At 37.3% G+C, this 27,710-nt stretch overlaps 2 protein-coding genes across 2 annotated transcripts; one reads left to right on the top strand and one right to left on the bottom strand.

The window, feature by feature from the left end:
• Positions 1–668: 668 nt before the first annotated feature.
• pla2g4aa (phospholipase A2, group IVAa (cytosolic, calcium-dependent)) lies at positions 669–21,933 on the bottom strand. The gene is made up of 18 exons (XM_077225778.1): positions 21,833–21,933; positions 21,495–21,585; positions 20,550–20,631; positions 20,313–20,461; positions 16,141–16,254; positions 15,979–16,016; positions 15,686–15,830; positions 15,436–15,572; positions 15,118–15,340; positions 10,590–10,704; positions 9,859–9,996; positions 8,972–9,061; positions 7,810–7,875; positions 6,063–6,302; positions 5,023–5,207; positions 3,750–3,939; positions 2,579–2,736; positions 669–2,478 (listed from the first exon to the last, which is right to left on the bottom strand). Exons 2-18 carry the CDS (start codon positions 21,525–21,527, stop codon positions 2,347–2,349), a joined length of 2,235 nt encoding a protein of 744 aa, XP_077081893.1. The 5' UTR covers positions 21,528–21,585; positions 21,833–21,933; the 3' UTR covers positions 669–2,346.
• A 1,241-nt stretch (positions 21,934–23,174) lies between these two features.
• Positions 23,175–27,132, top strand: ptgs2a (prostaglandin-endoperoxide synthase 2a). Its single transcript, XM_077225750.1, has 9 exons — positions 23,175–23,318; positions 23,463–23,579; positions 23,672–23,815; positions 23,927–24,231; positions 24,342–24,425; positions 24,847–25,093; positions 25,179–25,465; positions 25,784–25,931; positions 26,393–27,132. The coding sequence occupies exons 1-9, from the start codon at positions 23,258–23,260 to the stop codon at positions 26,803–26,805; spliced, it is 1,806 nt and encodes a 601-aa protein (XP_077081865.1). The 5' UTR covers positions 23,175–23,257; the 3' UTR covers positions 26,806–27,132.
• Positions 27,133–27,710: the final 578 nt, after the last annotated feature.

The raw sequence follows: 27,710 nt of genomic DNA, 5'->3' as shown, positions 1-27,710 counted from the left end.
CTTTCGACCTATAACCCATGTTGAACTTGCAAAACCTACATTCAAATCTGAGATTTCTCAACGGCAATCGGGTGAAAGAGACAAATTGAGCCGTCTAGCCCCATAGACTCCCATTCATTTTGCACTCGGACGGAACTCCCCCACTCTGGTGGAACTACAACCAACATTCGGTACAGTGGCCAGGCTTTCCGTAAACGGGCTTTGGTTTTGCATTTTAAATTCAGTTTACTTACAGTACTTTCAGGAAATTCCTAACAACCACAGTTTTTCCCAGCAACTAGACATTTCCTCAAATGAGGTGCCTTTTTGCTAAAAATATATTAAAAATAAATTAATAAAAAAGAACTGATTTTCACAGTAAAGTGTTTTGGTTTTGTTTAAAGGACTGGCAAAAAAAGTATTAACTATTATTGAAAGCATAGACCCCAGACTATTCATTGGTATGAGATCCTTTAATTATGTTTATGCACATTACACTACATGGGCTAGTAACATAACTTAAAGGTACATGGCACTCATACGTATGTTTTTTTATACACGAACATACAAACATACAGTACTCCACTTTCCTGTATCTCCACTTTCAAAGAATCTGACAGTTGTGGTGTTCACAACATCATAATTAAGTTATTTTAAAACCAACTGTAAAGACCACAAACAGCAAGGCATGTGTTAAAGGTTGATATTTATTTTTGAGTTAAAGTGCACTCTAACACTCAAGGTCTATTTTTACCACACAACCAGTCTTTCTAGTATCTATACATTCCACCTTTATCCTTCTGACCTCAGTTCAGCTTTATGAATGACCTTACTGCTCTACTTAATCACTTTATTCCCATTGACATCTATGTCAAATGTTTGATTTTGAGATGTCCAAATCTTAAAATGCATTTTAAAACAACATAAAAAAAAATTAAACTACACAATAAGGATACAAATAAATAATCTTGTGTACACTTTCATCATAAAGTATGTAAACCATAGGAATGACTATGTGGGAAGTTTGATATTGTATGCGCCACAAATATCTGATACAATCAAGAAATGAGGACATTTTCACAGCATGTCCCATCTTGTCATTGTTCCTGACACATCACAAAGAGGTGGAGTCCTGCGTGGGAAGAGTGAGATGACATTTCACCTTCCTTTCACCCCTTGGGCAGGAGACAACATTTGTAAGCAAAATAAATAAAAGCAGCTAAATTCAATTCCAAAGCAATGAATCTTTCGCTAAAATATGAGATGAATCCTGTCCTGAAGGCAGGGCTTACCATCAACCATCTAGTGGTCATAGGTGCGTCACAGTAGAACCGAACGGAGAACATAAATTGTTTTCTAATCACATCGGCAGAAACACATAAGGAACAGCGTGTCCTGAAGCTTAATCCACCATTGAGAACATAAATGGCTCTCAGAACAGTATTTACTAAGTGAAAACAAAGCTGCCAGTATTTGACTCTGTAGAGAAGAACACAGCCAGAATTGTAAGCATTTTAACATTAAAGGTGTGGAGAATATGCCCACATAGTGACTTATAAATCATTTTGAAATAAAGTTGGAAATGGTCCACACTGAATCACAGAATGGCTCTCATTTACAAAGTGTTTCATGTCCCCTGCCCATTGAGTGCTTGTTTATTAAAAATTTTGGCTAATTTCAGTGACCAATAAGAGTGCAGTACTCTCAGCTCTTAGATCAGTTAACACATTTGACCATATTTACATCTATTCCACAGAATTTCCCGCAAAATGAGCGCAGAACGTACAAAAAAAATGTCTGTAGATTCTGTTTTCCTGATTCCACATTCCAGAGGTGGCATAACTTGAATTTTCCATTTCCCACTTTTAGATCAATCCAGACAAGCTGGATCACAGAACTGTCGCACCTCTGCTTGAAAATAACCCACTGAATGACGCTTTATTTGCCGCCATATTAAAAATGACATCAAACGGTGCCTTTAATTGAAGTCAGGGTTGGCACCAGTGTTTTATATTTTATTATTTTGTGTTATTATTTTTGATTATAGTTTCAGATATTTTATTTTTATTTTAGTTTTTAGTTTTTTTGGTCATTTTTATTATTTAAATTCCAGTGAATAATTCTTTCAATTATCCAGTGATTTATTAATTCTTTCCAGTGGTTAATTTCAAGTAAGAGGTGGGAAAATTCAAAGTCTTCTGGAATGCAACATAAAAATAACCTTGTAATAAGGTCTAATCCAATCTTTTCTGATGAATCTGCTCACTGACTCCCGTCAAGCACCAGTGGACCAATGTCCACTGTTTATTCAACTCACATGTCAAGGCTTTAGTGTATAGCTGTTTGCATAGCTATCTGTTAGGTGTGTCATTTTGCAATGCTGGTATCTCGTTTCAGGAACTTCTTGTTTTCAATTTCATTGAGGGAAAGGGAAACCGAACAGCATGATGGGTTCTCTCGTCTCCGCAGAATGCTGTCTTTTATAGCCTCTTTTATGACCTACAAAACAAAACAGAGTCACGTAGGATGAAGACCAAAAACGAACTGCAAAAACTCCTGTGAAGGTGTTTGAATCAGAGTTTGAAGGAGTAGAACTGACCTCAATGTTGTTGAGCGTGTTGAACTCCATTAGGTCATGAAGCCTCTTGAAGGCCTGGTTGGAGTATTTGAAGTTGAAAGTAGAGAAGGGAGAGGCTGGATCGTCAAATATGTCGAAGTCGCCAAACTCTATATCCTTGTCTGAGTCTCTAGGAACTCCTTCATGAAAACAGAAAAGAGAACAATTAAATCTGATCTTTTCTACAAAGAAGTTCACATGATCTATAATACAACTTTTAATTAGTGATCGAGAAATAGTATTGAAGAACAGTAATATCGTGAAATATTATTACAACTCTATTCAGTGTTATTAAAAAACATTTCCGTTATTTGAAATAAAAAATAAACATTAACTGAAATAAAATATTTGAAATAAAAAAGATGATTTCAGCTAGTTTTCACCATTTCTCTTTTTCATTTAGTTTAACTTGATGTGCTGAAAAAACTAAAACTGAAATACAAACTGAAATGAACACCCCGGCCCACAAAAATTACTATAACTTTAAATAAAATAAAAATTTAAATTAAAAATAAAAATAAAAGAATAATAATTTTTGTAAAAACCTAGATAACGTTTTTTTTAGGATACTTTTATGAATATGAAGTTCAAAAGAACAGCAGATATTTGAAATATAAATCTTTTGTAACATTATAAATGTATTCCCTGTTACTTTTGACCAATTTAATGGATCCTTGCTGATTTAAGGTAGTCATTTATCGACCCCAAACTTTTAAACGGTTTTTAGTCGAGTTATGTGTGCACTGACAAATACTATATTGACACAACTTTCTACTGTGTTTTCCTTGTTGACCTCAAACAAAAACAAACAAACAACACAATGTGCAGCACAATTTGCAAACAAATCACTTTCGTTCACATAATGAATAAGTGGACGAGATTGGTCAATCAGAGTGAATTGAACATTGGAGCCACAGAGTCTGAAACAGACTGAATCAGGCAGAAAACTCGCTACCTGAATCAGCTGGAATGACTCACTCACTAACTCAGCCACAGTTTATTACAGGTCATGTCTGACTTGAAATGAGATGGGAACTTTTTCTGTTATTTAGACTTAAAAATTAATAAAGGTAGTAAAACTTGACTACTTAGCTACTTATTCACTGACTGGTTGTTAAAATGCAAGTGTAGTGTTATAATGACACGCTCTCACCTGGGGCTTTAAAGTTCCGAAAGTTGATGTTGGCCAAGACGAAATGAATGACGATGGGGCAGTTCTTTTCCCCCTTGTTGGGTCTGAACACATAGCACTCTTTCAGACCCTCTCGGTCAAATACTTTCGAATCGATCTTGGGGAATGGCAGTTTATTCATACGGGCCCATTTTTCAGCCAGCAGTAATTCCTAACACAGACAAACAAGGACACAATTAGATGACAGTCACACTTTGAAAAAACAGTTCAGAGAAATATACACTCCCGTTCAAAAGTTTGGAGTCATTAAGATTTTTGTTTTTTGTTTAAATTGATACTTTTATTCAGCAAGGACACATAAAATGAATCCAAAGTGACAGTAAAGACATTTATAATGTCTTTAAAATCAGATAAATGCTGTTCTTTTAAATTTTCTATTAATCAAAGAATGCTAAGAAAAATGTTTCCACAAACATATTCACTAAAATGTTCACAGAAGTCTCTGGATAGTATTTTTCTATATTAAAAATGTTTTAGTAAATAGTATATAGTATATATATACACTACCATTTAAAAGTTTTGGGTCAGTAAGATTTGTTGAAAGAAATTAATACTTTTATTCAACAAGCACACATTTAATTGATCAAAAGTGGCAAAAAAAAAAAGACATTTATAATGCAAAAAATACTTCTATTTCAAATAAATGATGTACTTATAAACATTCAATTCTTCATTCAACAATAATAATACATTTTGGTAACACTTTATTTTACAGTGTCCGTTACATATGTTACATGTATTTACCACTGTAATAACAGTAAATAATGCATAATTACATGCAACTAACCCTCAACCAAATCCTAATCCTACTCTAACCCAATAGTAAGTACATGTTAATTAATATTACTTAAAAATGTAATTACTCTGTAGCAATGACACGTTAAGATATAGTGTAACCAAAAATGTTCTTAATCACCAAATCTGCATATTAGAATGATTTCTGAAGGATCATGTGACTGAAGCCTGGATTATTGATCAAATACAAAAACATTTTAAAAACATTGTACCGACCCCAAACTTTTGAACGGTAGTGTATATGACCAGAGCAAACGAACTTAAAGGCAGAAACTGTTAAATCAATGAAAGTAGAATTTCTCTGTCTTCTTCCTATCTATCAGGATTGTGAGACATTTCCTAGTTTATACAAACGTGTCTGATGTAAATCCACATTTGAATACATTCATATTCTTCTTCATATGTACATGTCATGCACAAGCCTCGGGCAGACACTCACTTTAAATGGTGGGCTGGAGTCACTGGGTCTGGCTGAGAAGTCAAAGGAAATGATTAGGTCAACTCCTCTCTGAGGTCGCAGAATGAGAGGATAGGGAAGGTTAAAGGTCAACCCACTGTCCACCACATGGATTTTTTTACTCTTCACATCTAGAGGCTCATAGATTCTCTCAAACTCATCAGGATCTGAGGGAAAGATTTATTTGAATGTTACTGTTGTGGTTACTGTACATGGTAATGTTACTGTACAGGTCATTGGCAATGACCTGTAAAGTCATCACTAACATTCACCTAGTTGTTTGCGAGTAAAGAATATTCTGTTGAAAGTTTTGCAACAGTCATCATTTGTTCAGCATTAATGTACAAATTCTCACAAGAGCTTATCTTTTCTCTCACACTTAACTGTCAACAGGAAGTAGACTGCTGCTGAGCCACAGACACATACAGTGCTATTATTATCAGTAATTATCAGAAGAGACCCTGCCTTCACTTAACAGAATGACACATGAACTTAGACTGCTCAAAATCTTCTCACTTTAACACAATAAGTGATCTTGTTCTGACAAGTAAGTGCCAAAGATGCTTCCTTTGTGCTGTCTTAAGGTATTTCTTTATATTTGACCCGTGGGAAAAAATTTAATCTGCAGTGGGTGTGTCGGTATTTGTGTCGGTAAGTTTTGAGCTGACTGACTTCCTCCCACTCAGGCACCAAATAATATTTGAAAGCCCATCATCAAGTCCTGTGGCACCTGACCAGATTACAGGCCGTCACACCCATTTCTTTTACACGCATACTTAGCAAGACCCAGTTAAGTAGAGGTTTTAGGCACTAAGACAAAACACTGAGTAAAATTCTGGACCAAAACGTTGAAGGTTTAAATCTTGCGAAGGGTGATGCTTGAGTTTTCACTATTGTTACTGTTCATTGTGTCTTTCTGTTTTAGGAAGGGGGTCCTCGCGAAGGGATCATCATATTTGGGCGTTCTTGGCTCAAAATGTTTGTAAATCTGCAGAAGTGGCAGATAAAACACTAATTAGTACCTGTAACAGCATCAACCTCCTCATCCACAGAGGTCTGGCTCATGAGGTTGCTGAAGGGAGAGAAGGGCAGGGAAGAGTTCAGGTTGAGTCCCAGCATGAAATTGTGCACCTTGCCGGCACGGCCCTCACGTGTGGTGAACAGGGTGCTGTCCCCCATAATGGAGGTGAACATACGCTGAACCCAGCTAGCCTGAGCATGACGCTGCCGCTCATCTTCTGCCTCTGTGGACTCTGTGCCTCCTGGAAGAAAGAGAGACAAACAATGAGTCTCTTGCTACTTTTTTACAGATTTTTACCTACTATGCCAATATTTCCTCTAAACCAAAAACATGTTATTTGGGTAACATTTTATATGCATCAGAAAGATATGCTTATATAGCTTTATATAACTGTATACATTTATGTTTTAACTCTACAAATGTATTAGTTTGTTAGGGCAATAACAGCTGAAAATTAAGCAACTATGATATGAAAGTTATGAATAGATGCACTTTTACTGGAAAATTATTGCATATGGTGCAAAACATTTAGACAGTTGGATAATGCTACCTTTGTAACAAACAAAAAAATAAATAGACAAAACAAATAAAAAATAGATAAAGTTACCTTAATAAATAAATACCGTAGTAAAAAAATAAAAATAAAATAAAAATTAACAAACAGACAAAATGTCAGACTGTTAGATAATGTTACCTCGGTAACAATAAAAAATAAATAAATAAATAAAATGTTAAACTGTTAATTAATGTTACCTAGGTAACACAATAAATAAATAGACAACATTTTAGACTTAATGTTACCTTGATAACAATAGATATATATATATAGATAGATAGATAATGTTTAGCATATCACACAAAACCAAATGTTTAAGGCAATCACAAGTGCACTTAATCCGAATCCACGTTTGCTATTTTAACGACGGGAAAAATGGTTGGTGCGCCCAGCGCATGGTCTAAAAGGGTTATCCCTATTCTGTTAATGAGTAATGGGTGTGTTTTGGGCGTAACGTGCAAAAAAAAACAATCAGGGTGTAATTTCGCATTCCCTTTAAAAGCCAGTTGCGCTCACACCATTGTGGATTCGTTATTTACATGATGGAATTTGCAAGCAGAAAGACTGAATGTGTCTCCAGAGAGCGAACGCAGAAAGCAGACCATCAGCGGGACAAGCCGGATTCCACCATATCTCTTTATGTACACAATATTAATCTTTTACATTGTAATCCTTTTATTTTTAATATTTGGCTAGTTTGTATGCTGTTGCGCGTCCCTGTGTGTGTAATAAGCAGAGTGTACGCACATTGTGGACCCACATATAGGTGCACATTACTAACGCACTCTTTAAACAACAAGAAAATATCTTGCCTCATTGACTTTAGACCAGGTTTCAGTTGGTCAATGGCGCAGTCTATTTCAGTTGCCTCAAAATAGCAACACGCCAACAATGCGCCCGAACACACCTCGTTTTCAGCATGCCCATGGGCTCACAAATGGGCGCAAATGCATTTGCTATTTAAATAATGTGACGCAGGAAGTGAAAATGATAACTGGCAAAAAACACATGCATCATGCCTGGAGCCGCATTGCGCCAGATGTATGATAGGGCCCTAAATGACTGTCTTGTCAACTGCCTCAAAACTCTTACACACCCCGGGCCAGCAGGGAGTTATTGCTGAGCCTTGAATTGAACAAAGCATGTATGTGAGAGAAAAAAGTAAAAGAGAGTAGAAAGAGGTCTTTCTCACCTCTTTGAGTTTCCTCATCATTATCTGCTGAATCATCACCCACAATATGCTCTGGCTTAATTTGCTCTGAAAAACAGAAGACACAAACAGTTTTACACACACAGCCTCTTTCTTTTCCCTATTCTGAGTTGCAACATATAGGTGAACCTCACAAAAAGGCATTTCAATTTTGCATAGATGTATGTATATATATATATACTGTATGTATAAGGTTTTTGTTTTGCATTGTGATTCCCTGATTCTTAATAGCCAGCTATATACAAAAAAAAACAGAATTACACATTTGTACACTAGTTGTTAATCTAAGGGTACGTTTACATGAAAACAATATGCTTAAAACGGAGAAGTTTTTCCTTTGAGTTTTCCGCATACAGACGCCACCGTTGTCAAAACTGTCTCCATTCACAAAGATTTGCGAAAAAACTAATTAAAAACCCCTGTATTCTGCTGCCAGGCCATTAGATGGCGATGAAACACTATAGACTGAACACGTAATACGCATGTGCATGATGTCATCAACTCCAGAGATTCACATTTTTGTTGTTTACACAGAGACCATTTTCTAAAAACTTGCACTTTAAAGCCCGTTTCCAAAACATTGCGTTTTCAGGCACCCAAAACACCTTTGTCGTGTAAACGAAAGGCCAAAACACAGAAAAAGTTTACGTTTTTAGTTTAAAACAGTGTCGTGTAAACAGCCCCTTAGTGTACATCATGATAGTGTTTGTTGTAGTGAATTACTATCTTGATTACAGTCTTAAAATGTTATTTCATAAAAGTTCAAAACCTAATTGTATTTATGCAAAGTGCAACATAAACATGAACATGCCGAACAAACTCATCTGTTAGTGTTATATGTTGCTGTACTACAACTTTGAATATTTGCAGGGGGTTTGACTGAGGTCTCACAGCCATAGCGAGTAGATCAGTGTGTTAATCTTATCTTTCCACACCAACACCGTGCATTCATGAGTGTCAACTGTATGTTTGCACTAGAAGAACTAGTAATGGCACATTTTAGTATGTCACAAGGATACAAACTTGATGATATGATCTAAATAATCCTACATCTGTGTTCTCTTGAAAAATGGTGCAATTTGTCCCTTTCATCAAGTTCTTTGGCTCTGATAGCAAGAAGAGAAAGAGCAACAATCTTACTCACCCAGCTCCTCCTCCATTGTGCTACTGCTGGTTGTCTCCTTCACCCCCAGAACCCGGTTAATGAGGATGGAGAAAGCACTCCCCCATACACCTGCAGCACACACACTTACATCAAACACTTTACATACCACAGCAAACAATACCTGGAACTCGTAAACAGGATTATGATGGATTATATATTCTTATGTATAGCTCATATTCAAACTCAAAAGGGTGCAAGATGCTTGTGCAAGATTAGTGATCTTGATTCAACATAAGATACATTTATATAAAGAGTTGCTCATACTAGTAAGAATAAAGCATGAAAAACATGATATCTCTCCAACTAATTTTCAGCCATTTGATGACATATTTCAGTGCTTTCTTTGAATAGATGTTTTTTTAATCAGAGGAACCATCATTTCAACTAAACAGCTGCTGTTGCTAAGTAATTCAAAATCTTTATGTGATAACTAAAATCTTTCAAAAACATTCAAAAATCTTACTTAATCTTGTAAAGCTTACATTAAATTCATCTTTGTGTTAATTTCGTGAAAAACATGAAATCTGAGAGCTTTCTGTCCCTCCATTGACAGCTACGCAAGTGACACTTTGGCGCTTATAAAAATTAATAAAGAGATCTTAAGGCTAATCCATATGAATTTGAATGTGAATTTTCCGAAGATTAACAAAAGTCTTACGAGTTTGGAATGGCAGTAATTTATAAAAGAAGTTTCATTTTTGGGTAAACTAACACTTTAATTCATATCAGGAATATTCAATGTATCCGATGTGAAGTATGAGTAATTGTAAAGTACATGAGTGACTGTACTGTTGTCACTAGGTGGGTATTGAGGTGGTCTAAATGAGTAAACCCTTCTGTTGAAATTCAGAGCAACCCAGTCTTACCCATCAGGAAATGTAAGGGGTTTTCCTCATATTGTTTCACAACACAGCCCATGAAGAACTTGCTCCCAAACAGCCCTGGAGACATGAAGGTGCCATATTTGGCCATGCCAATTTCATATGGGGTGAACTCCACCCAGTCTGATTGAAACAGGAAAAAAATATTAAGTGAAAATCACGCAAAATCAATGCAAAGACATTGTAAAATATTACATTGCACAACTAAAATAATACTATATGACTCAAGTCCACTCGAATGCAAACAGTAAGTGACTCGCTTGACAATTTCTTCCACTTCCACCATCATCTGCTTAGTCACATGCTCTGATCGCATTCAACAGGTAACAACCTACCAACACAGTGACTAGAACACTAGTCTCTAAAAATAGTGTCTACACTTGTGAGAGGAGCTGTGTAATTTCAGACTGACTTCACAGTGGGTCAATCATTAGGCCTCATAACAAATATTTGCATGTTTTCCACAGTATTAAGCAAATATAAACAAATCGATAGTGTTCAGCTTCCATGGAGGCTAGGAGGAGGTGTCATACAAATTTTGACTATTTTGTTTATCTTGACAAGTACTGACAGTCTTTTCTCATTCCATTTTGACAATAATTATACATTCAAACAGTAATACATAATGGAAAATGCAATACAATGTACCATTCTAATATTCTAATGTTACTATTTGCTGGTATTTGTAGCCCATTTAATGTGAACTGTCTTCTTACCAGCAAACATGAGCTCAGAGACATCAGGTTTGACGTGCAGACAGGTGAAGAGAGGCATCGGGCTCTGACCTTCATTAATTTTTCCCTGCAAGGCGCTCAGCTTAGTGTCCATTCTCTGTGCAAAACACACAAAAACACACAAAGTAAGCGTATTGATCAAACTTTTTTCTTTAATTGTTCACAGCATCTGTCAAGGTTGAGGGAAATCAAAAATTTTAATTAACAATGCTTTTTACATAGCGTTCTCTAAAAGGTTGGTACCAAGAGTGTACAGGTGCTGGTCATATAATTAGAATATCATCAAAAAGTTGATTTATTTTAGTAATTCCATTTAAAAAAGTGAAACTTGGATATTATATTTCATTCATTAAACACAGACTGATATATTTCAAATGTTTATTTCAGTTAATTGTGATGATTAAAACTGACAACTAATGAAAATCCCAAATTCAATATCTCCGAAAATTAGTGTAATAGGATATCAGTTAAGACCAATACAAAAAAAGGATTTTTAGAAATGTTGGCCAACTGAAAAGTATGAACATGAAAAGTATGAGCATGTACAGCACTCAATACTTAGCTGGGGCTCCTTTTTCCTGAATTACTGCAGCAATGCGGCGTGGTATGGAGTCGATCAGTCTGTGGCACTGCTCAGGTGTTATGAGAGCCCAGGTTGCTCTGATAGTGGCCTTCAGCTCTTCTGCATTGTTGGGTCTGGCGTATCGCATCTTCCCCATTGATTTTCTATAGGGTTAAGGTCAGACAAGTTTGCAGACCAATTAAGAACAGGGATACCATGGTCCTTAAACCAGGTACTGGTCGCTTTGGCACTGTGTGCAGGTGCCAAGTCCTGTTGGAAAATGAAATCTGGATCTCCATAAAGTTGGTCAGCAGCAGGAAGCATGAAGTGCTCTAAAACTTCCTGGAAGACGGCTGCGTTGACCTCAGAAAACACAGTGGACCAACACCAGCAGATGACATGGCACCCCAAACCATCACTGAAACTTTACACTGGACTTCAAGCAATGTGGATTCTGTGCCTCTCCTCTCTTCCTCCAGACTCTGGGACCTTGATTTCCAAAGGAAATGCAAAGTTTACTTTCATCCGAGAACATAACTTTGGACCACTCAGCAGCAGTCCAGTCCTTTTTGTCTTTAGCCCAGGTGAGACACTTCTGACGCTGTGTCTTGTTCAAGAGTGGCTTGACACAAGGAATGCGACAGCTGAAACCCATGCCTTGCATACGTCTGTAAGTGTTGGTTCTTGAAGCACTGACTCCAGCTGCAGTCCACTCTTTGTGAATGTCCCCCACATTTTTGAATGGGCTTTGTTTCACAATCCTCTCCAGGGTGCGGTAATCCCTATTGTTTGTACACTTTTTTCTACCACATCTTTTCCTTCCCTTTGCCTCTCTATTAATGTGCTTGGACACAGAGCTCTGTGAACAGCCAGCCTCTTTAGCAATGACCTTTTGTGTCTTGCCCTCCTTGTGCAAGATGTCAATGGTCGTCTTTTGGACAGCTGTCAAGTCAGCAGTCTTCCCCATGATTGTGTAGCCTACAGAACTAGACTGAGAGACCATTTAACCCTCTGGGGTCCAGAAACGCGCCGGCGGTTTTGCGGTTTTTTTTCCACATAGCAGCAACATAGACTGAACTGTTCAAAAAGATGAACTGAACTGAAAAAAATCAACGTTGATAACATGTTGTTTATGACAATTAAAAGTAATTTACATTAAAAATTTTAACTAAAAATATCAATATAGCTTTTTTTAAGCAGCACGAAAATTGCGTTTGTTACGCTGGCAATTTCGATGACGTCACTGGCATGGTAGGACCCGCGAAGGTATATAGGCAACAGCTGCAAGTCCTATATACACACACGAAAATTTTTAATTTTAATGGCATGAGTTATGCATTTAAGCAAGTGAGGGACAGGCCAGTAGTATCTGACTACCACCACATGGAGGACGACCAGTTTCAGGCTCCACTTACAGTACATGATCGTTTGGGGGGAAGTGTGTGGCCGCGGGCGCTGCCGGAGCATGGACACTGCACCGGAGTCGATCTGTTGAAGAGAGGTAAACCTGGAACATTTATTGATCGGCGAAAATGCATCTCCTTGCATCGTTCATTTCGGATGCTGTGCGGTGAGAGAGACGTGTTGGAGGTGGCTATGCTATCTCTAAGGGATGTCCGAGCTGAGACGCTGGAGCGCCCCATAAGTAGCTGGTATGTAACAGTGTATTTTACGAATTGACGACTGGGCTAGGCTAGGCTAACTTATATCCTTTTCTCAGACTGTTTAGGTTAACAGCGTACTGGTAGTACACTCTTTGGGCGAGGGGGCATTTGGGAAGGATGAATAAGATTCCGTTCCCATCCTGTGCAGTGAACTAACGTTGACGTTACATCTTTTCCCCTCAGCTGAATATCAAGGATTCTAGTATGCGTTGGACTTGTAGCTAAATAAAACATTTTATGTCAGACGCTTCATGTACTCATTGACGTTTTCAATACATCTGTCTCTCGTACCTAGGATTAAACACTAGAAATCACGACTAGAATAAATTTGTTGACAAGGCCAGGGGGTAGAGAGAAGCTAGCTCTGCTAGTGTTAGTTGGCAACGGAGTAGCCTACCATGCCAGTGACGTAGTCGAATGTTGAAATCCAACATGGCGGCGGCCTTGTAACAACAACAACATTTTCAACGCACCATTTTATCCCTTTTAAGTTACAAATTCTGCCATTTTAATAGTTGTACCAATGAGAATAAATAGAATACATCTGTTATATCACATTTTTTCAAATTTCAGTTCAGTTAATCTTTAAAGGCCTTTGCAGGTGTTTTGAGTTAATTAGCTGATTAGAGTGTGTCACCAGGTGTCTTCAATATCGAACCTTTTCACAATATTAAAATTTTCTGAGATACTGATTTTGGGGTTTTCATTAGTTCTCAGTTATAATCATCAAAATTAAAAGGAATGAACACTTGAAATATATCAGTCTGTGTGTAATGAATGAATATAATATCCAAGTTTAATTTTTTGAATGGAATTACTGAAATAAATCAACTTTTTGATGATATTCTAATTAAATGACCAGCACCTGTATTATAATCAGGGTTTCTGCAGGTTTTATGAAGGCATTTTTTAATACCTTTTTAAGACCAAGTAAAGAAAATTTAAGGAATCAATTGAAGACAAAACAATATGTCTATATGTTCTCTAAATGTAAATGTCTAGGGAGAAACACAATAAGTTGCATTTGTAACACTTCAGAGTTTGAAAATACATAGATATCCATAACTTTTTTGCTCATTTTACAAACCAAAAGTAGCTTGAATCACTCTGCTCCCAACCACTAGAATATGGAAATAACTTTTACAGTACCTTCTGATTACACTGTATTTTTGTCTTGTTTTCAAGTGCAATTGTCTTAAATCAAGATACATTTACTTGAGATGCAAAATGACATGAAATATAAAGTCTTGTTTTCTGTGAAATTGATCAAAATGAAGCGAGTTTATGACTGAAACAAGGACACATATCTGCCAATGGGCTCAGAAAAATCAGCTTAATTCAAAGGGAAGTTTTCATAACTCATTGACAACAGTTGCATCTCAAGTAAAGCAAAGATGTTTAGATATTTGTATTGGAAAACAGGGCAAAAATATTGAGGAAGATAATAATTTTTGCTGTGCATGCAACTTTTAATGGCATGACTTATTTAAGACTTTCTACTCTGAATTAAGACTGTTTTATGGCCTTAATTTGTGCAAGGGACAATAACAGGGTTCGTACAAGGTACTTAAAGTGCTTGAAGCACTTGAATTAGATTTTTTGACATTTATGTCCTCGAAAATCCATGTGCTGCAATTTATTTGTACCATTTTGTTTTATTAGTTTATTTTTATTTATCTTTTTTAGAATTTTAAAGATAATCAAGATATCATTCGATAAGTAATATCTCTGATAGTAGTCCTTGAAAACCAAAAAAGTAGTGCTTGAAAAGTCCTTGAAAGTCTTGGAATTTCATACAGTATCTGTATGAACCCTGTAATAAAGACTATTTAAACCCTTTTAAACCCACAGAAACACTGATAATTTAAGGAACAGTGCATTTAAAAAATTGAAGTAAAGTGCATATAAAAAATAAACAATATCTTTTGGAACATTATAAATTTATTTATTGTCCCTTTTGATAAATTTTACGTGTTTATGCTGAATAAAAGTATACATTTCTTTCTTACTTTAATAAAAAAAAAAACACCCTACTGATCCCAAACTTTTGAACGGTAGTGTACAGTAGTGCCTTCTTTTATTGAGAAGTATCTTCCTGATTTATAGGGACCTTCCCCAAAAGAGAAGGGTCCATTTGCATTTGGATGCATAATAGAGAGACTAACAAAGGAGTCTTTGTACTTGACCCGTGTATAAATAGAGTACAGTGCATGCCGCTCTTGATGTCCTACTGCAGTAAGAACTTTCAATAAACAAGTTTGTATTTTTGCACACGGTATCTCACCCCAGGAATAAGAGTCTCTCCTATCAACATCCCGAAAATGTCAGTGAAGGTGACAGGCTGTCCGGCCGATTTCTTCTTCCACAGTGCTTTGACGTACCGGTTGACATTTTGAGGTAAGAGCAGCTTGAGTGGGTTATTGCTGACCCTGGTCATCAGCTCCTTATTAATATCCCCTAGGCCTTTCGCAGGAAACTCAGGGTGTGAGTACAGCATGGACATATACCTGTGAAAATATAGACAGGATTTGTTGAAGTGTTCGGAATGGTTTCAAATGTTTGTAACCAAGTCTAAATATCTGAATATTCTGCTTTTACTGACCACGTTGATCCAGAAAGTCCTGCCATGTATGTTGCACAGTCAAGCACCCCAGATTCATACAGAGCCTTCATCACACCAGAGAAGCCCACCATCGCACGGAAACCCCCTCCAGAGCCCACTATGGCGATAGTGGGAACCTGAGCACAAATAGAACATCAATCACACAGGATCTCTAACACTAGCCACACAATCCTTTTTTTAGTATAGCATGGTTCATAAGGCAGTCAGTTTATGTGGTTTTCGACTTTACTTCTCTCGGTGAAGCTGGAAGGAAGCGTGGGTTTTCCATTTTAAGAAGCTTCTTGATGCTGAGCATAACTCTGTCCCTGCGCTTCTTCATGAAAAGCTTCTCCTGATCACACAGTGCCATGCTGAAGCGCAAGTCTGTGGACGAACTGTACAAAAATGATTCACTTTCAGTCCCTCATTCATCCTTATTTGATAAACCAACAAAACAAAATCAATATGAACCACCACAAAGGGACAGCAAAAGGGAACTCAAATATCCACTATTTGCAGAAATAAAAATATCTTCATACATACCACACTTCTAAGAACAAGTCGAGGAACACTTTGGTCGTCTAGCAAGAATCAGAGAATAATAGTAAACAATATGACACTTAAATTAGTAACGATGATGCTCAAGTTAATGTATGATTTTAATTCACGACAGGCTCAAGGGTGTAAACTAAATTTAGCTTTTACCTTGCCGATAGAGAGGGCCACTTGCTCTGTATGTCCCACTTTGAGCTTTGAGAGGGAATATTTAGCTGTGCCCAGAGTTTCATCCATTACATAATTAGCATCCATCAGTGTCATCTAAAAGAACAGCATTCAAACAGTATTATAACATACTGTAGTGCTGAAGTATTTTCTAATACTTCAAAACTGCAATACAACACCTTAATGGATTCTGCATAAACTATATCCAGTACTGTACATGCCAACAACAGCATAGGCACACGTTTAAAGCTAAACATTTCACAAAAATGACTTTGCTACGATTTAAACTATAAAAAACAACTGACATGTAAATGTAACAAACTCGTATCGAACCGTGACCCCAAAACCGAGGTACGTCCCGAACTTTTGTGAACCGTTACACCCCTAATATATATATATATATATATATATATATATATATATATATATATTTATATATATAGGGATTGTCTGGGTTTGCTATGCATTTTAGTATTGACCTAGTTTTCAGTTTTTTGCTATGTTTTTTTTTTATTGATTTGGTAATATGTTACACCTGTTGTTAATTTAGGCTGCATTTACACTTGGCATTAACATGTAATCACTGTCATCAAGCAGATCGGATCATAAGCCAATCAGGACACGGTGCGTTTACACCTGTCCACATCAAGTGGCTTCTGTATCTGGATAACAGTTCGGATCTCGCATTCCCGAAAAAAAAAAAAAAAGGATGGCTCCGGTGCAAAGTCGATCTGAAGTGGTGGGTTTTCTTTTAAAAACAGTTTTCAGTCGGGGGACATTTTACAAATATTGCAAAATGAGGAGGATGAAGAGGCTGCAATTCGGCTACTAATAATGTGGAAACGGTACAGATAAACATATGGGTCCGAGAACATTGCCAGCTGTGGTTGGAAAAATGCACGTTCTTTACAGAAAATGAATGGTTCTGCAACTTTCGGATGCGAACTGCGAAGACAAACATTTCAGTATATTTGCGATGTAGCCAACATGTACTTCGCACTCGACTGTATCGCAAAACCACACAGCTCTCAGTTCCGGAGAGAGGAGGAGGAATAATGACCTTGGGCGGGGTTTTGTTTGACGTCCACCTGTGAATGCAGACACAATGGCTGGATTGCATTTACATTACACTGAGATCAGATCACAATGCGCCATTGACTACCTCCACACCTAGACCAGATAACATTCCAATCAGAAGCGCGTTTACACTTGTCTTTTCATGTGTATGTGGACAACATCCGGATACAGGTCGCATGTTAATGCCAAGTGCCAACGCAGCCATAGTTTCACCCAGCACCGCATTGTTAAGAGTTTGTGTTCCCGCCCTGCCTCCCCTCTCCCTGTTTCTAGTCAGCCATGTGAGATGTCTACCAGTTTCGCTTCGTCCCAAAAGAGGGTCAGTTCTGAAATTTATGGCTGTCCTGTATCGTCCAAGAAAACTTTTTGTGAACCCTTTCCTAAACTGCCTCCTCACAGCCCTACACCTGCTCCACCCATCTGCTTGGATTCGCCTTGGGCTTCGTGTTTGCCACTCCAGCCCTGGATGTTCAACCCACTAGATCCACTTAGAAGCTCCAGGCCCGTAACTCCATCTCGGCCTGTCGAGCAGTCAGCTCCACCTTGGCTCCTCGCCACCCCGGCTCCACCTGGGACCGTTGACTCGCTATGACTCCACTCGGCTTCCTTGTCCCTCTAGCTCTGCCTTGACCAGTCATAACTCTTCCTGTTCCATGGACTTGCAGGAATTCAACTGCGCTTCGTCTCTCCACCTCTTCGGCTCCTCCTTGGTCCTCAGTCGCTCTGCCTTTGTCTCAGTTCTCTGACACCCTGGCTCCACCTCGGTTGCTCGTCGCTACGGCTCCGCCCCCCCCTCCAGGACTTTTGTGTGACCCGGTCCCTTCTGTTCGTCGTCTTCGCCTAGTTCTCCACAGCTAGCACCTCCATCTCGGTCAGTCGTTCCCTGGTTCCAGCTGCTAGGCCTCTACCATGGCTCGTCCGTCCCTTGACTCCACCGTAGGCCTACATCCTGGCCCTCCTGCTGGGTATTACCCTGCCTCCTTCCACCTTTGTTTCCACCCTGGCCCTGCCTGTCCTGTGTTCCTGCCCAACAACCACATCCTAAGCCCCCTCCTGTCCTCATCTGATGAACTTTGGTTTTGACATTGTTTATTAGGCTGCATAGATTAGGTCAGCCGGAACCGGGGACACTTTCTATAACACCTGATGTACTCGTTACATCATAAGAAGAATGGCATCTACGCTAATGTTAGTCTTTCTGTTTATTCCAAGGTTTACTGAAGTCAGCCGGATCCGGGCATTATCCAGATCAGATGGTGGACCTGCACCTGGACCCATCCACAACGCATCCCTGAAGTGCCAGCCTCATCAGCCCTGTGAACTGCTTCTCAAAAAACTCGTCTCCATACCGGCGTGATGACTCCGACTTCCAACCAGATAAAACTGGATAAATATTCTGAATGTTCTGATCCAATCTGACTTCTGACCTCTAATGCTGCCTGAATCATAATCATACACTCTTCGTTCGTTCATACATTAATCATACATCAACTTGGCCAGAGGAGAACTGGCCCCTGACTGAGCCTGGTTTCTCCCAAGGTTTTTTTCTTCATTCTGTCACCTGATGGTGTTTCGGTTCCTTCCCACTGTTGCCTTGGCTTTTGGCTTGCTTAGTTGGGGACATTTAATATTCAACAATATTATTGATCTGCCTTACTTAAGGTGGAAGATGACACAATTTTCTTCTAGAAACAAACTTTGTTGTAGTATTTTCATGTTATCACTGTGAAGCTGCTTTGATACAATCTGTATTGTAAAAAGCGCTATATAAATAAAGGTGACTTGACTTGAATATTGTTATAAGGCACGCCTCTTGGGGGGTGCTGCTATGGTTTTTCATTGATTTGGTTATGTGTTGCACCCGTTGTTAATTTAGTTTCATGCACTGTGTATTTAAGCAATTAATTTCTTTCAGTTAATTGTCAGTTCTCTTCATAATTACACAGGTTGATCTATTTCCTAGTTCATAGTCTTTCGTAGTTCCAGAGTTTTTTGTTTAATAAACTTTAATACTGCTGCAAATAGATCCTTCTGACAACAGTCAGTATGCTCTACACGGAAATCTGATCTCACCATCATCGATTAAATTGTGATTACATGAAGAAACGGAAAAAGCTGAGACAGACTAAATCCAGAAGAACAGTGACAACATATTTTATACGCTTGAAGAAACCTTCCTCCAAAGCTACAGTGCTGTGAAAATTTTAGGCACTTGTGTAAAAATGCTGTAAATTGATTATATATATTAATTACCTTCTATTAACTAAATCAAATCAATATTTGGTGTGAGCACCCTTTGCGTTTAAAATAGCTTTTGTCTTAGGTAAACTTAGGTAGGCATATTTTTTCAGGTAGCTTTGCGTGCATTTTTCTCCACATGTATATTTTCTCCACAAAAAAAAGTTTTTAAGCCAGTTATGTATATCTTTTGCTGATGTGTGTCAGCAGGAAATATCATTTTACATTTCCAAACATTATTTTTTGCCATTAATTGTAATGGCATCTGGTAAAACAGAAAAATCTGAGACAGACTAAATCCAGAGGAACTGTGGCAACATCTATAAGATGCTTGAAAAAAACCTACATGCAAAGATACCTGAAAAAATACGCTTACCTAAGTTTCCCCAAGACAAAAGCTGTTTTAAACGCAAAGGGTGCTCACACCAAATATTGATTTGATTTAGTTAATAGAAGTTAATTAATAAATAAAATATAGTTATGAGTTTTTAAAAGCATCCTCAGTTTACAGCATTTTTACACAAGTGCCTAAAACTTTTCACAGCACTGTAGCTTTGGAGGAAGGTTTTTTCCAAGCATCTAAGAGACGTTGACACAGTTGTTCTGGATTTAGTCTGTGTCAGTTTTTTTACTGTTTGTTAATTACCAGATGCTATTATAATTAATGGCAAAAATTTATGTTTGCAAATGTAAAATGATATTTCATGCTGACACACTACAGCAAAATATATATAACTGGCTTAAAACCTTTTTTTTGTAGAGAAAATATTAACGTGCCAAAGACTTTTGCACAGTACTGTATAGGCTACACAAAGTAATTTAGAGTATGAATTTTTCACCTCCAAAACATTAGGTACATTGGGATCCAATACAAAGTCAAAAGTTTCGTTCCACTTCGGGTTAATGTCATTATTTATGTGGCGTGTTCGTTTCCTTGACTCTGGTGTGGTTGGAATCGACAGTTCCACGTAAGGGTCCGGGGTGTCCACTGTGAACAAACACACAATCACTCAAGTGTGAATGCTCATATGAGGGTTTCTTCAAATAGCAAGAAGACTGCACAAATATATACTCACATAAATCACCAAATGCTCCTTTAGTCACATTTTCAGCTCTCACCACAATCACTTTCAATCTATGAGAATACTGATGCTCAACCTGCACATTTGAAAGATCCACAATGGCAGGGATTTAGAGTGGCAAAGGCATCTACGTAGACTATAAAGGAAGCTCATTTAACTACTGAAGTAGGAAATGGACAACAGGTTATTCCCAAACAGAATTATGGCTAAGCAGAAGATACAGTATGTCTCTAATGTCATAATTTCAGCATGTTGTGACATGCAAATGAATCCAACCACTGCAGCTTTGTAATTTTCCATTTCTAACTCTCTTAGAGTCTCAAATGTTAAAGCACATTGAAAAAACCCACAAATTAATTATTACATAAATAAATGTGGTACCACTTTAAAATAAGGTTCATTAGTTAATGTATTAACTAACATGTACTAACAACGAGCAATACATTTGTTACAGTATTTATTAATCTTTGTTTAAGTTAGTTAATAAAAATCCAGCTGTTCATTGTTTGTTCATGGTGCATTAACTAATGTTAACAAATACAACCTTTGATTTTGATAATGTATTAGTAAATGTTAATGTATAAATGTTGAAATTAATATTAACTTAGATTAATTCATGCTGTATAAATGTTGAAAATTAATATTAACTTAGATTAATTTATGCTGAATATATGTTGAAATTAATATTAACTTAGATTAATTCATGCTGTAGAAGTATTGTTCATTCTTAGTTCATGTCAACTAGGTAGTTATAACTAATGTTAACTAATGAACCTTATTGTATAAATGTAACCTTAAATGTTAACATTAGTGATAGTGAACCCTGACGCCTCTGTTATGCATTCATGTTAATTAAACAAGCTCTATAGACTACTTTCTAAAAAAAAAGTTAAATGTTTCTCATTGACACGATGCTTTAAACTTAAAAGAGTAACTTACTATGATGTACTGATAGGGGTCTATGGATGACATTCTGACAGCAATTTGGAGGTCAAGAAGGCACTTAATTTCAAGACAGTCCGGGAAACAACTGACAAATTGGACAATAAAAAAGAGGAAGAAAAAAAGGTTGAAAAAAAAGAGGTTGAAACATGATACTTGTCAAATTACACAGAGTTCAACGTCTTGAGACCCAAAAGTTCGCCCTCGGTTAAGAGGAAAGTATGATAGAAACTGTTGAAGCAGGATTTTGTTCCAAAGTAATTTACACGCGTGGATAGGCTAACGTACTATACGTTTTACGACTTTACAGAGAAATTAAACATGCAATAACTTACCATAACTGGTGGTACAGTGATGTTGGACCCTCTCCGACAAGAAATTCAATTCAGGAAGCCAGGAGGAACGCTCAATACTGGGCGGACTAAAGATGTGTCATGAATATGAATCGTTCAGTTGAGACTGTTCATTGTAAGGATTCGAACGAACCGATTCTCACATCGTGTGTAAATCATTCGACTGAGAATATATTATAGGTGAAATGCTGGAACCATAAACACAGCACATTTATTTGGATTTTCTGGCAAAACCTAGGGCCAACAGGGTCTTAATTTGACAGACGGCATCAAACTGGACCACACAAAGCCTGTGATAAATAGGCTATGAGCAATACAAAAACGAAATTATCAGTGATCAGTATTAAACAAAAAAATAATTAACCACAAACAAGAAAACGTCAAATGTGAGCACTTGATTGACGACTCAAATGACTGGTGAATAGATTTCATGAACCGGTTCAAAGAAATGAATCATTCGAACGAATCGATACGCTAAAATCATTTCCATTTTTGGGCGTACGCAAACTCTTCTCCCGCCCCGGTTCTTCATATTTCAACTCTGATGGACACATGAACAGGACAATTTTAGCGCTAGACTTTCTATGCTGTCTTTCTATGTTTCTTTTTTTCTCATAATAGCCTAGCTACTGTAAATTTGAAATGTCGAACATCAAAGTGTTTAGGTTTTCATTTGAGGTTTATTTCATAATAAGAATTCAATTATAACACCTAAAAATATAGGAATCATTTTGCAAGATTACAAATGAATAGCGACATTTGCTCTAGGTGGCGCTCATGAGCTGGAAAGGAATGCATGATGTACATAGCCTAACTGGAATGCAGTAGCCTAGGCTATATCTACATCTTTGTGTCGCGTCTGATTTTGATCATTACAGTTTACGCAGAAATGTTTTCTTTTTTTCACCCAAAGCCGTAGGTTACTTTACCTGAAACAGATTCCAATACAGCCTATTTTGGAAGTACACAAACAAAAAAAATAATTATATAGGCTAAACATTTGAGTAGATGCAGTTAAAAAAATCTGAATTGCCTATTGTTAATCTGAAAAATCTTTTATTAGGTGTATTTTTATATAGTAGCCTAGGCTATATTTGTCAACGGTTGTTTTTAGCTACAGTTAGATAGGCTACTAACAAATCACTTTCATTTTTTAATAATAAATGAATAGGCTACATTTTCCCAAAAGTAAATATTTGAGGACTGTGCACCGTGTGGAAAAATGTAGTCGTTGGGTTGGACATAACAAACCTTTTTTTCTAATCATCTTGGAAATTGCGCAAGAGAACTTCCCTGTGAAACAGTTTAAAAGGCGCAGGATCGCTTCAAGGCACACAGAATTCCACGAGTTGTACCAGAGTGCGCGTCTCGGCTTCGGAGTAAGACATTATAGATAAAACCTCTGGAATGAATAGACTGGTTTGCCTGGTACTACTTTCAAGCTTTTGGATCTTTCCCGGTGAAGGATGTAAGTTAACTCAGCTTTAGCAATGTTAGACTGTTTCTTTCACAGTTTGATTGTTCGACCCAAATGCAGTAGGCCTAACCTTTAATCATGCATGGAAACAATCTTCATTTTTTTTTTTTTTAACGTTATGACTTTTTCTTGCAGACGACCCTTGCTGTAAACAGCCTTGCCAAAACCAGGGTGTGTGTTTATCCAAAGGTGCTGATGCTTATGAATGTGACTGTACCAGGACAGGTTATTATGGTGAAAACTGCACTACACGTAAGTCTGGTCATGGATTGTATTTCCTGATAAAAAAAAATATACACAGAGAAAATGTGTGCACTCAAAACTGTTTTTTTCTTTCCTCACAGCTGAGCTTCTCACACGTATCAGATCAACTCTGAAACCAAGGCCAGACATAGTGCATTACATTTTAACACATTATAAATGGATCTGGGACATTATCAACAACATTTCTTTCCTGAGAGATGCCATAATGAGCTATGTATTGACATGTAAGTTGAATGATGTTGCTTTTTATGTGGATTCATAGTAAAACTGAATGTAATTAAAAAATAAGAATAAATAAATGCACAAATTAATATTGACTTTTTCTTGTTTTACAGCAAGGTCCCATTTGGTCGACAGTCCACCGACATACAATGCAGATTATTACTACAAAAGCTGGGAAGCCTATTCTAACCTGTCCTATTACACCCGCACCCTCGCCCCATTGCCCCAGAACTGCCCTACACCTGATCTCCCAAATGCAACGCAGGTGGTGGAGAAGGTGCTGTTGAGGAAACAGTTCATCCCTGATCCACAGAGGTCCAGTCTCATGTTTGCTTTCTTCGCCCAGCATTTCACTCATCAGTTCTTCAAGTCTGATTTTAAAAAGGGACCAGCCTTCACCAAAGCCTTGGGTCATGGAGTAAGTGGCATTCAAAGCTATGTTATTAACCATTTTACTTGGAGAGAAAATTTGACATACCATCCAAATGGTACTATAATGCAATTTCTAAAGGTTCTGTCATGTTTTAGGTGGACTTGGGGCATATCTATGGAGAGACGCTGGAGAGACAACACAAACTTCGTCTATTTAAAGATGGAAAGCTAAAGTATCAGGTTTGTGCTATACAGATGGACATTGAAACAGCTCTTTAAGGGATAGATGGTTCACCCAAAAAAGAAAATTCTGTCATCATTTACTCACCCTCATATTTTTTCAAACCTTTATGACTTTTATTCTTCTGTGGAACATAAAAGAGGGCATTCTGAAGAATCTTTTTTTTTTTCCATACAATGAAAGTCAATAGGGACAAAAAAAAAAAAAAAAAAAAAACATTGGACCCCATTGACTTTTAATCAAGATATTTTATGTTCCTAAGAAGAAAGAAAGTCATATAGTACAGGTTTAGAATGACATGAGAATGAGTTAATGATGACAAAATTAAAATCTTTAGGGGAACTACAGCTTTTAAATGGACATAACAATTGGTTAAATGTGAGAAAAGTAGTTAATGTTAAAAATATATTTGACCCTTAGGTTGTGGATGGTGAGGTGTACCCTCCGCTGGTGAAAGATGTCCAGGTGGAGATGCACTATCCGCCTCATGTCCCAGAGGAACATAAATTTGCTGTGGGTCATGAGGCCTTTGGTCTGGTTCCAGGTTTGATGATGTATGCAACCATTTGGCTCCGTGAACACAACCGTGTATGTGATATCATGAAGCAAGAGCATCCCGACTGGGACGACGAAAGAATCTTCCAAACCACTCGTCTCATCCTGATTGGTGAGTCAAGGTCGCATCATCTAAAACATTCCTAATCTTCACAATTTTGTGGAGAGATTAAATATTTCCAATTTTGTTCTTCCAGGTGAGACCATCAAAATCGTGATTGAGGACTACGTTCAGCATCTGAGTGGCTACAATTTCAAGCTCAAGTTTGACCCAGAGCTTCTCTTCAAACAACGCTTCCAGTACCAGAACCGCATTTCTTCCGAATTCAACACTCTGTATCACTGGCACCCGCTGATGCCCGACAACTTTCAGATCCAGGGTCAGGTCTACGGCTACCACCAGTTTGTGTTCAACAACTCTATAGTGACCGAACACGGCATCCGAAACTTGGTGGAGTCTTTCACCAAACAGACGGCTGGAAGGGTGAGTTTCACTTGTAGAAAGATTCTCAGAGAAGACGTATGTTGTTCAAAACCTTTTTAACTTACTTTCTTCTGTGGAACACAAAAGAAGATATTTTGTAAAATTTTAATGTTTTTTTTCTTCTGACAATGAAAGTGAGTGAGGTTCAATGTTGATTTGGACCCCATTGACTTTTATAGCATGGACACAAAAAAGTTATTCAGAATATCGTCTTTTGTGTTCTGCCGAAGAAAAAAGTCGGAACGACATGAGTGTGCATAAATCTCGTTGTCTTCACTTTACTGTCTTTGTTAATTGATCTCATGTTTGTGTGAACAGGTAGCTGGTGGACACAACCTGCCGGCTTCAGTTCAGGGAGTTGCTGTTAAAGCTCTGGAGCATTCAAGACAGATGCGCTACCAGTCTTTCAATGCCTACAGGAAACGCTTCAACATGAAGCCCTACTCGTCCTTTGAGGAGATGACAGGTAAGACAAACCGTGAACATCACAGGTGTCAATAAAAGGCCCGTTCACATCAAAGAGGATAACTGTAACTAAAAAGTTTTAATAATCTCCAATTCTACGAGAATTGGGAAGTCCACACTACAACTATAATGATAATGACACAGAAGAACTATATTTGCTGGAATCACTCTCAGAACGATTTTTCCCAGTTGATGAACAATGAAAACATTGACAGCCAATCAGAATCCGCCCGAGTTTAAAGAGCTTGCACATTTTAAACAGCAGCCGATTTAACTGTGCGGTTATAAAACAGAATGCTATCGTCCATTGGTGTGTACACTAACAGTTATCGTTCTTAGTGTAAACAGGCCTAAAATATGGCAAAACTGGAAAAACAACTCTTTTTATACAGATTTAGTAATGAGAATATTAGGAAAAATACACCTCTTATTTAACTGTAACTTTTTTGAATGGTAAAACAGGAGATAAGGAGCTGGCAGACGAACTGAAGAAGCTGTATGGTCACATAGATGCGGTTGAGCTGTATCCTGGCCTTCTTGTGGAGAAACCTAGACCCAACGCTGTATTTGGGGAGACTATTGTGGAGATGGGAGCCCCCTACTCTCTCAAAGGCCTCATGGGAAATGCTATTTGTTCTCCTGAATACTGGATGCCCAGCACATTTGGTGGGAAAGTTGGATTTGACATTGTTAACACAGCCTCACTCAAGAAGCTGGTGTGCTTGAATATCAATGGACCCTGTCCGATGGTGTCCTTTCAGGTGCCTGATGTGAAATTTCAGACTTCTGAAAACATGAATTCAAGCTCAGTGCACTCCACACAAAATAATATTAATCCAACGATTGTCTTGAACGAGCGGAGTTCAGAGCTCTAAAAGAATTTGAAGATCTCATTACTTTCACCATGATACTTGATGTTATATTTTAAATTGATATTTATTTGTTAATTTATTTATATTAATAATTTATTTCAATGATGTATTTATTGCAGATTTTTCGTATTGTTATTGACATGCTACATGCGTTGTAATATTCTTTTTACACATATAAATATCACGAGGTGTTCACAGATGCTTTTGTGTTACAAGTGTGGATGTTTTATTTCAAATGTTAGAGGTTTTTTTTCACATTTCAAATGGCAATGAACTGTTGACAGTATTGGCCATTTATTGAATAAATAATAATTATTTTTAATTTGTTAATACGTTTTGTGTCAATTATTCTTACTTGAACAATGAAAATTTCATTTCTACACATATGCATACTAAATACATAACCAAACCGAAATAACAAAAAGATGTAATTTTTTAGTGACATTTATAATTTTATAAAAGTTTTCTATTTCAAATAAATGCTGTTGTGAACTTTCTATTAATCAGAATAGAAAAAATAGAACAAATACATCAGTGTCAACAAAAATATTAAGCTGCTCAACTGTTTTTCAACATTGATAATTATAAGAAATGTTTCTTGAACAGTAAATCAGCATATTAGAATGATTTCTGAAGTATCATGTGACACTGAAGACTGGAGTAATGATGCTGAAAATTCAGCTTTACCATCACAGGAATAAATTACATTTTGAGATATTAATATAGAAAACAAAACAGCTATTATTAATTTCACAATTTTCTGTATCCAAAAAACACACTGACCCAAACTTTTGAACAATAGCGTATTTAAAATTTTTACTTTTGTCCAGTAAATTTTGTCTTTTTCCAATCTTACAAAAAAGATGGCCACACAAAATGTATTGGATGGATACTTGAATCTTATATGG

Source organism: Siphateles boraxobius, unplaced genomic scaffold (assembly GCF_051911475.1).
Source record: "Siphateles boraxobius isolate OS27281-9 unplaced genomic scaffold, OSU_SipBor_1 1, whole genome shotgun sequence".
Taxonomy (NCBI): domain Eukaryota; kingdom Metazoa; phylum Chordata; class Actinopteri; order Cypriniformes; family Leuciscidae; genus Siphateles; species Siphateles boraxobius.
Note: the sequence above shows the minus strand (reverse complement) of the source record. Positions and strands in the feature narration are given on the sequence as shown.

Coding starts and splice junctions, on each gene's coding strand:
- pla2g4aa (XM_077225778.1), bottom strand. CDS start 21,527: ATGTCATCCATAGACCCCTATCAGTACATCATA. Junction 15,573..15,685: donor TTCCAGCTTCACCGAGAGAA/GTAAAGTCGAAA, acceptor ATTTGTGCTCAG/GTTCCCACTATCGCCATAGT. Junction 7,876..8,971: donor CACAATGGAGGAGGAGCTGG/GTGAGTAAGATT, acceptor TCTGTTTTTCAG/AGCAAATTAAGCCAGAGCAT.
- ptgs2a (XM_077225750.1), top strand. CDS start 23,258: ATGAATAGACTGGTTTGCCTGGTACTACTTTCAAGCTTTTGGATCTTT. Junction 23,580..23,671: donor TGGTGAAAACTGCACTACAC/GTAAGTCTGGTC, acceptor CTTTCCTCACAG/CTGAGCTTCTCACACGTATC. Junction 25,466..25,783: donor CCAAACAGACGGCTGGAAGG/GTGAGTTTCACT, acceptor TTGTGTGAACAG/GTAGCTGGTGGACACAACCT.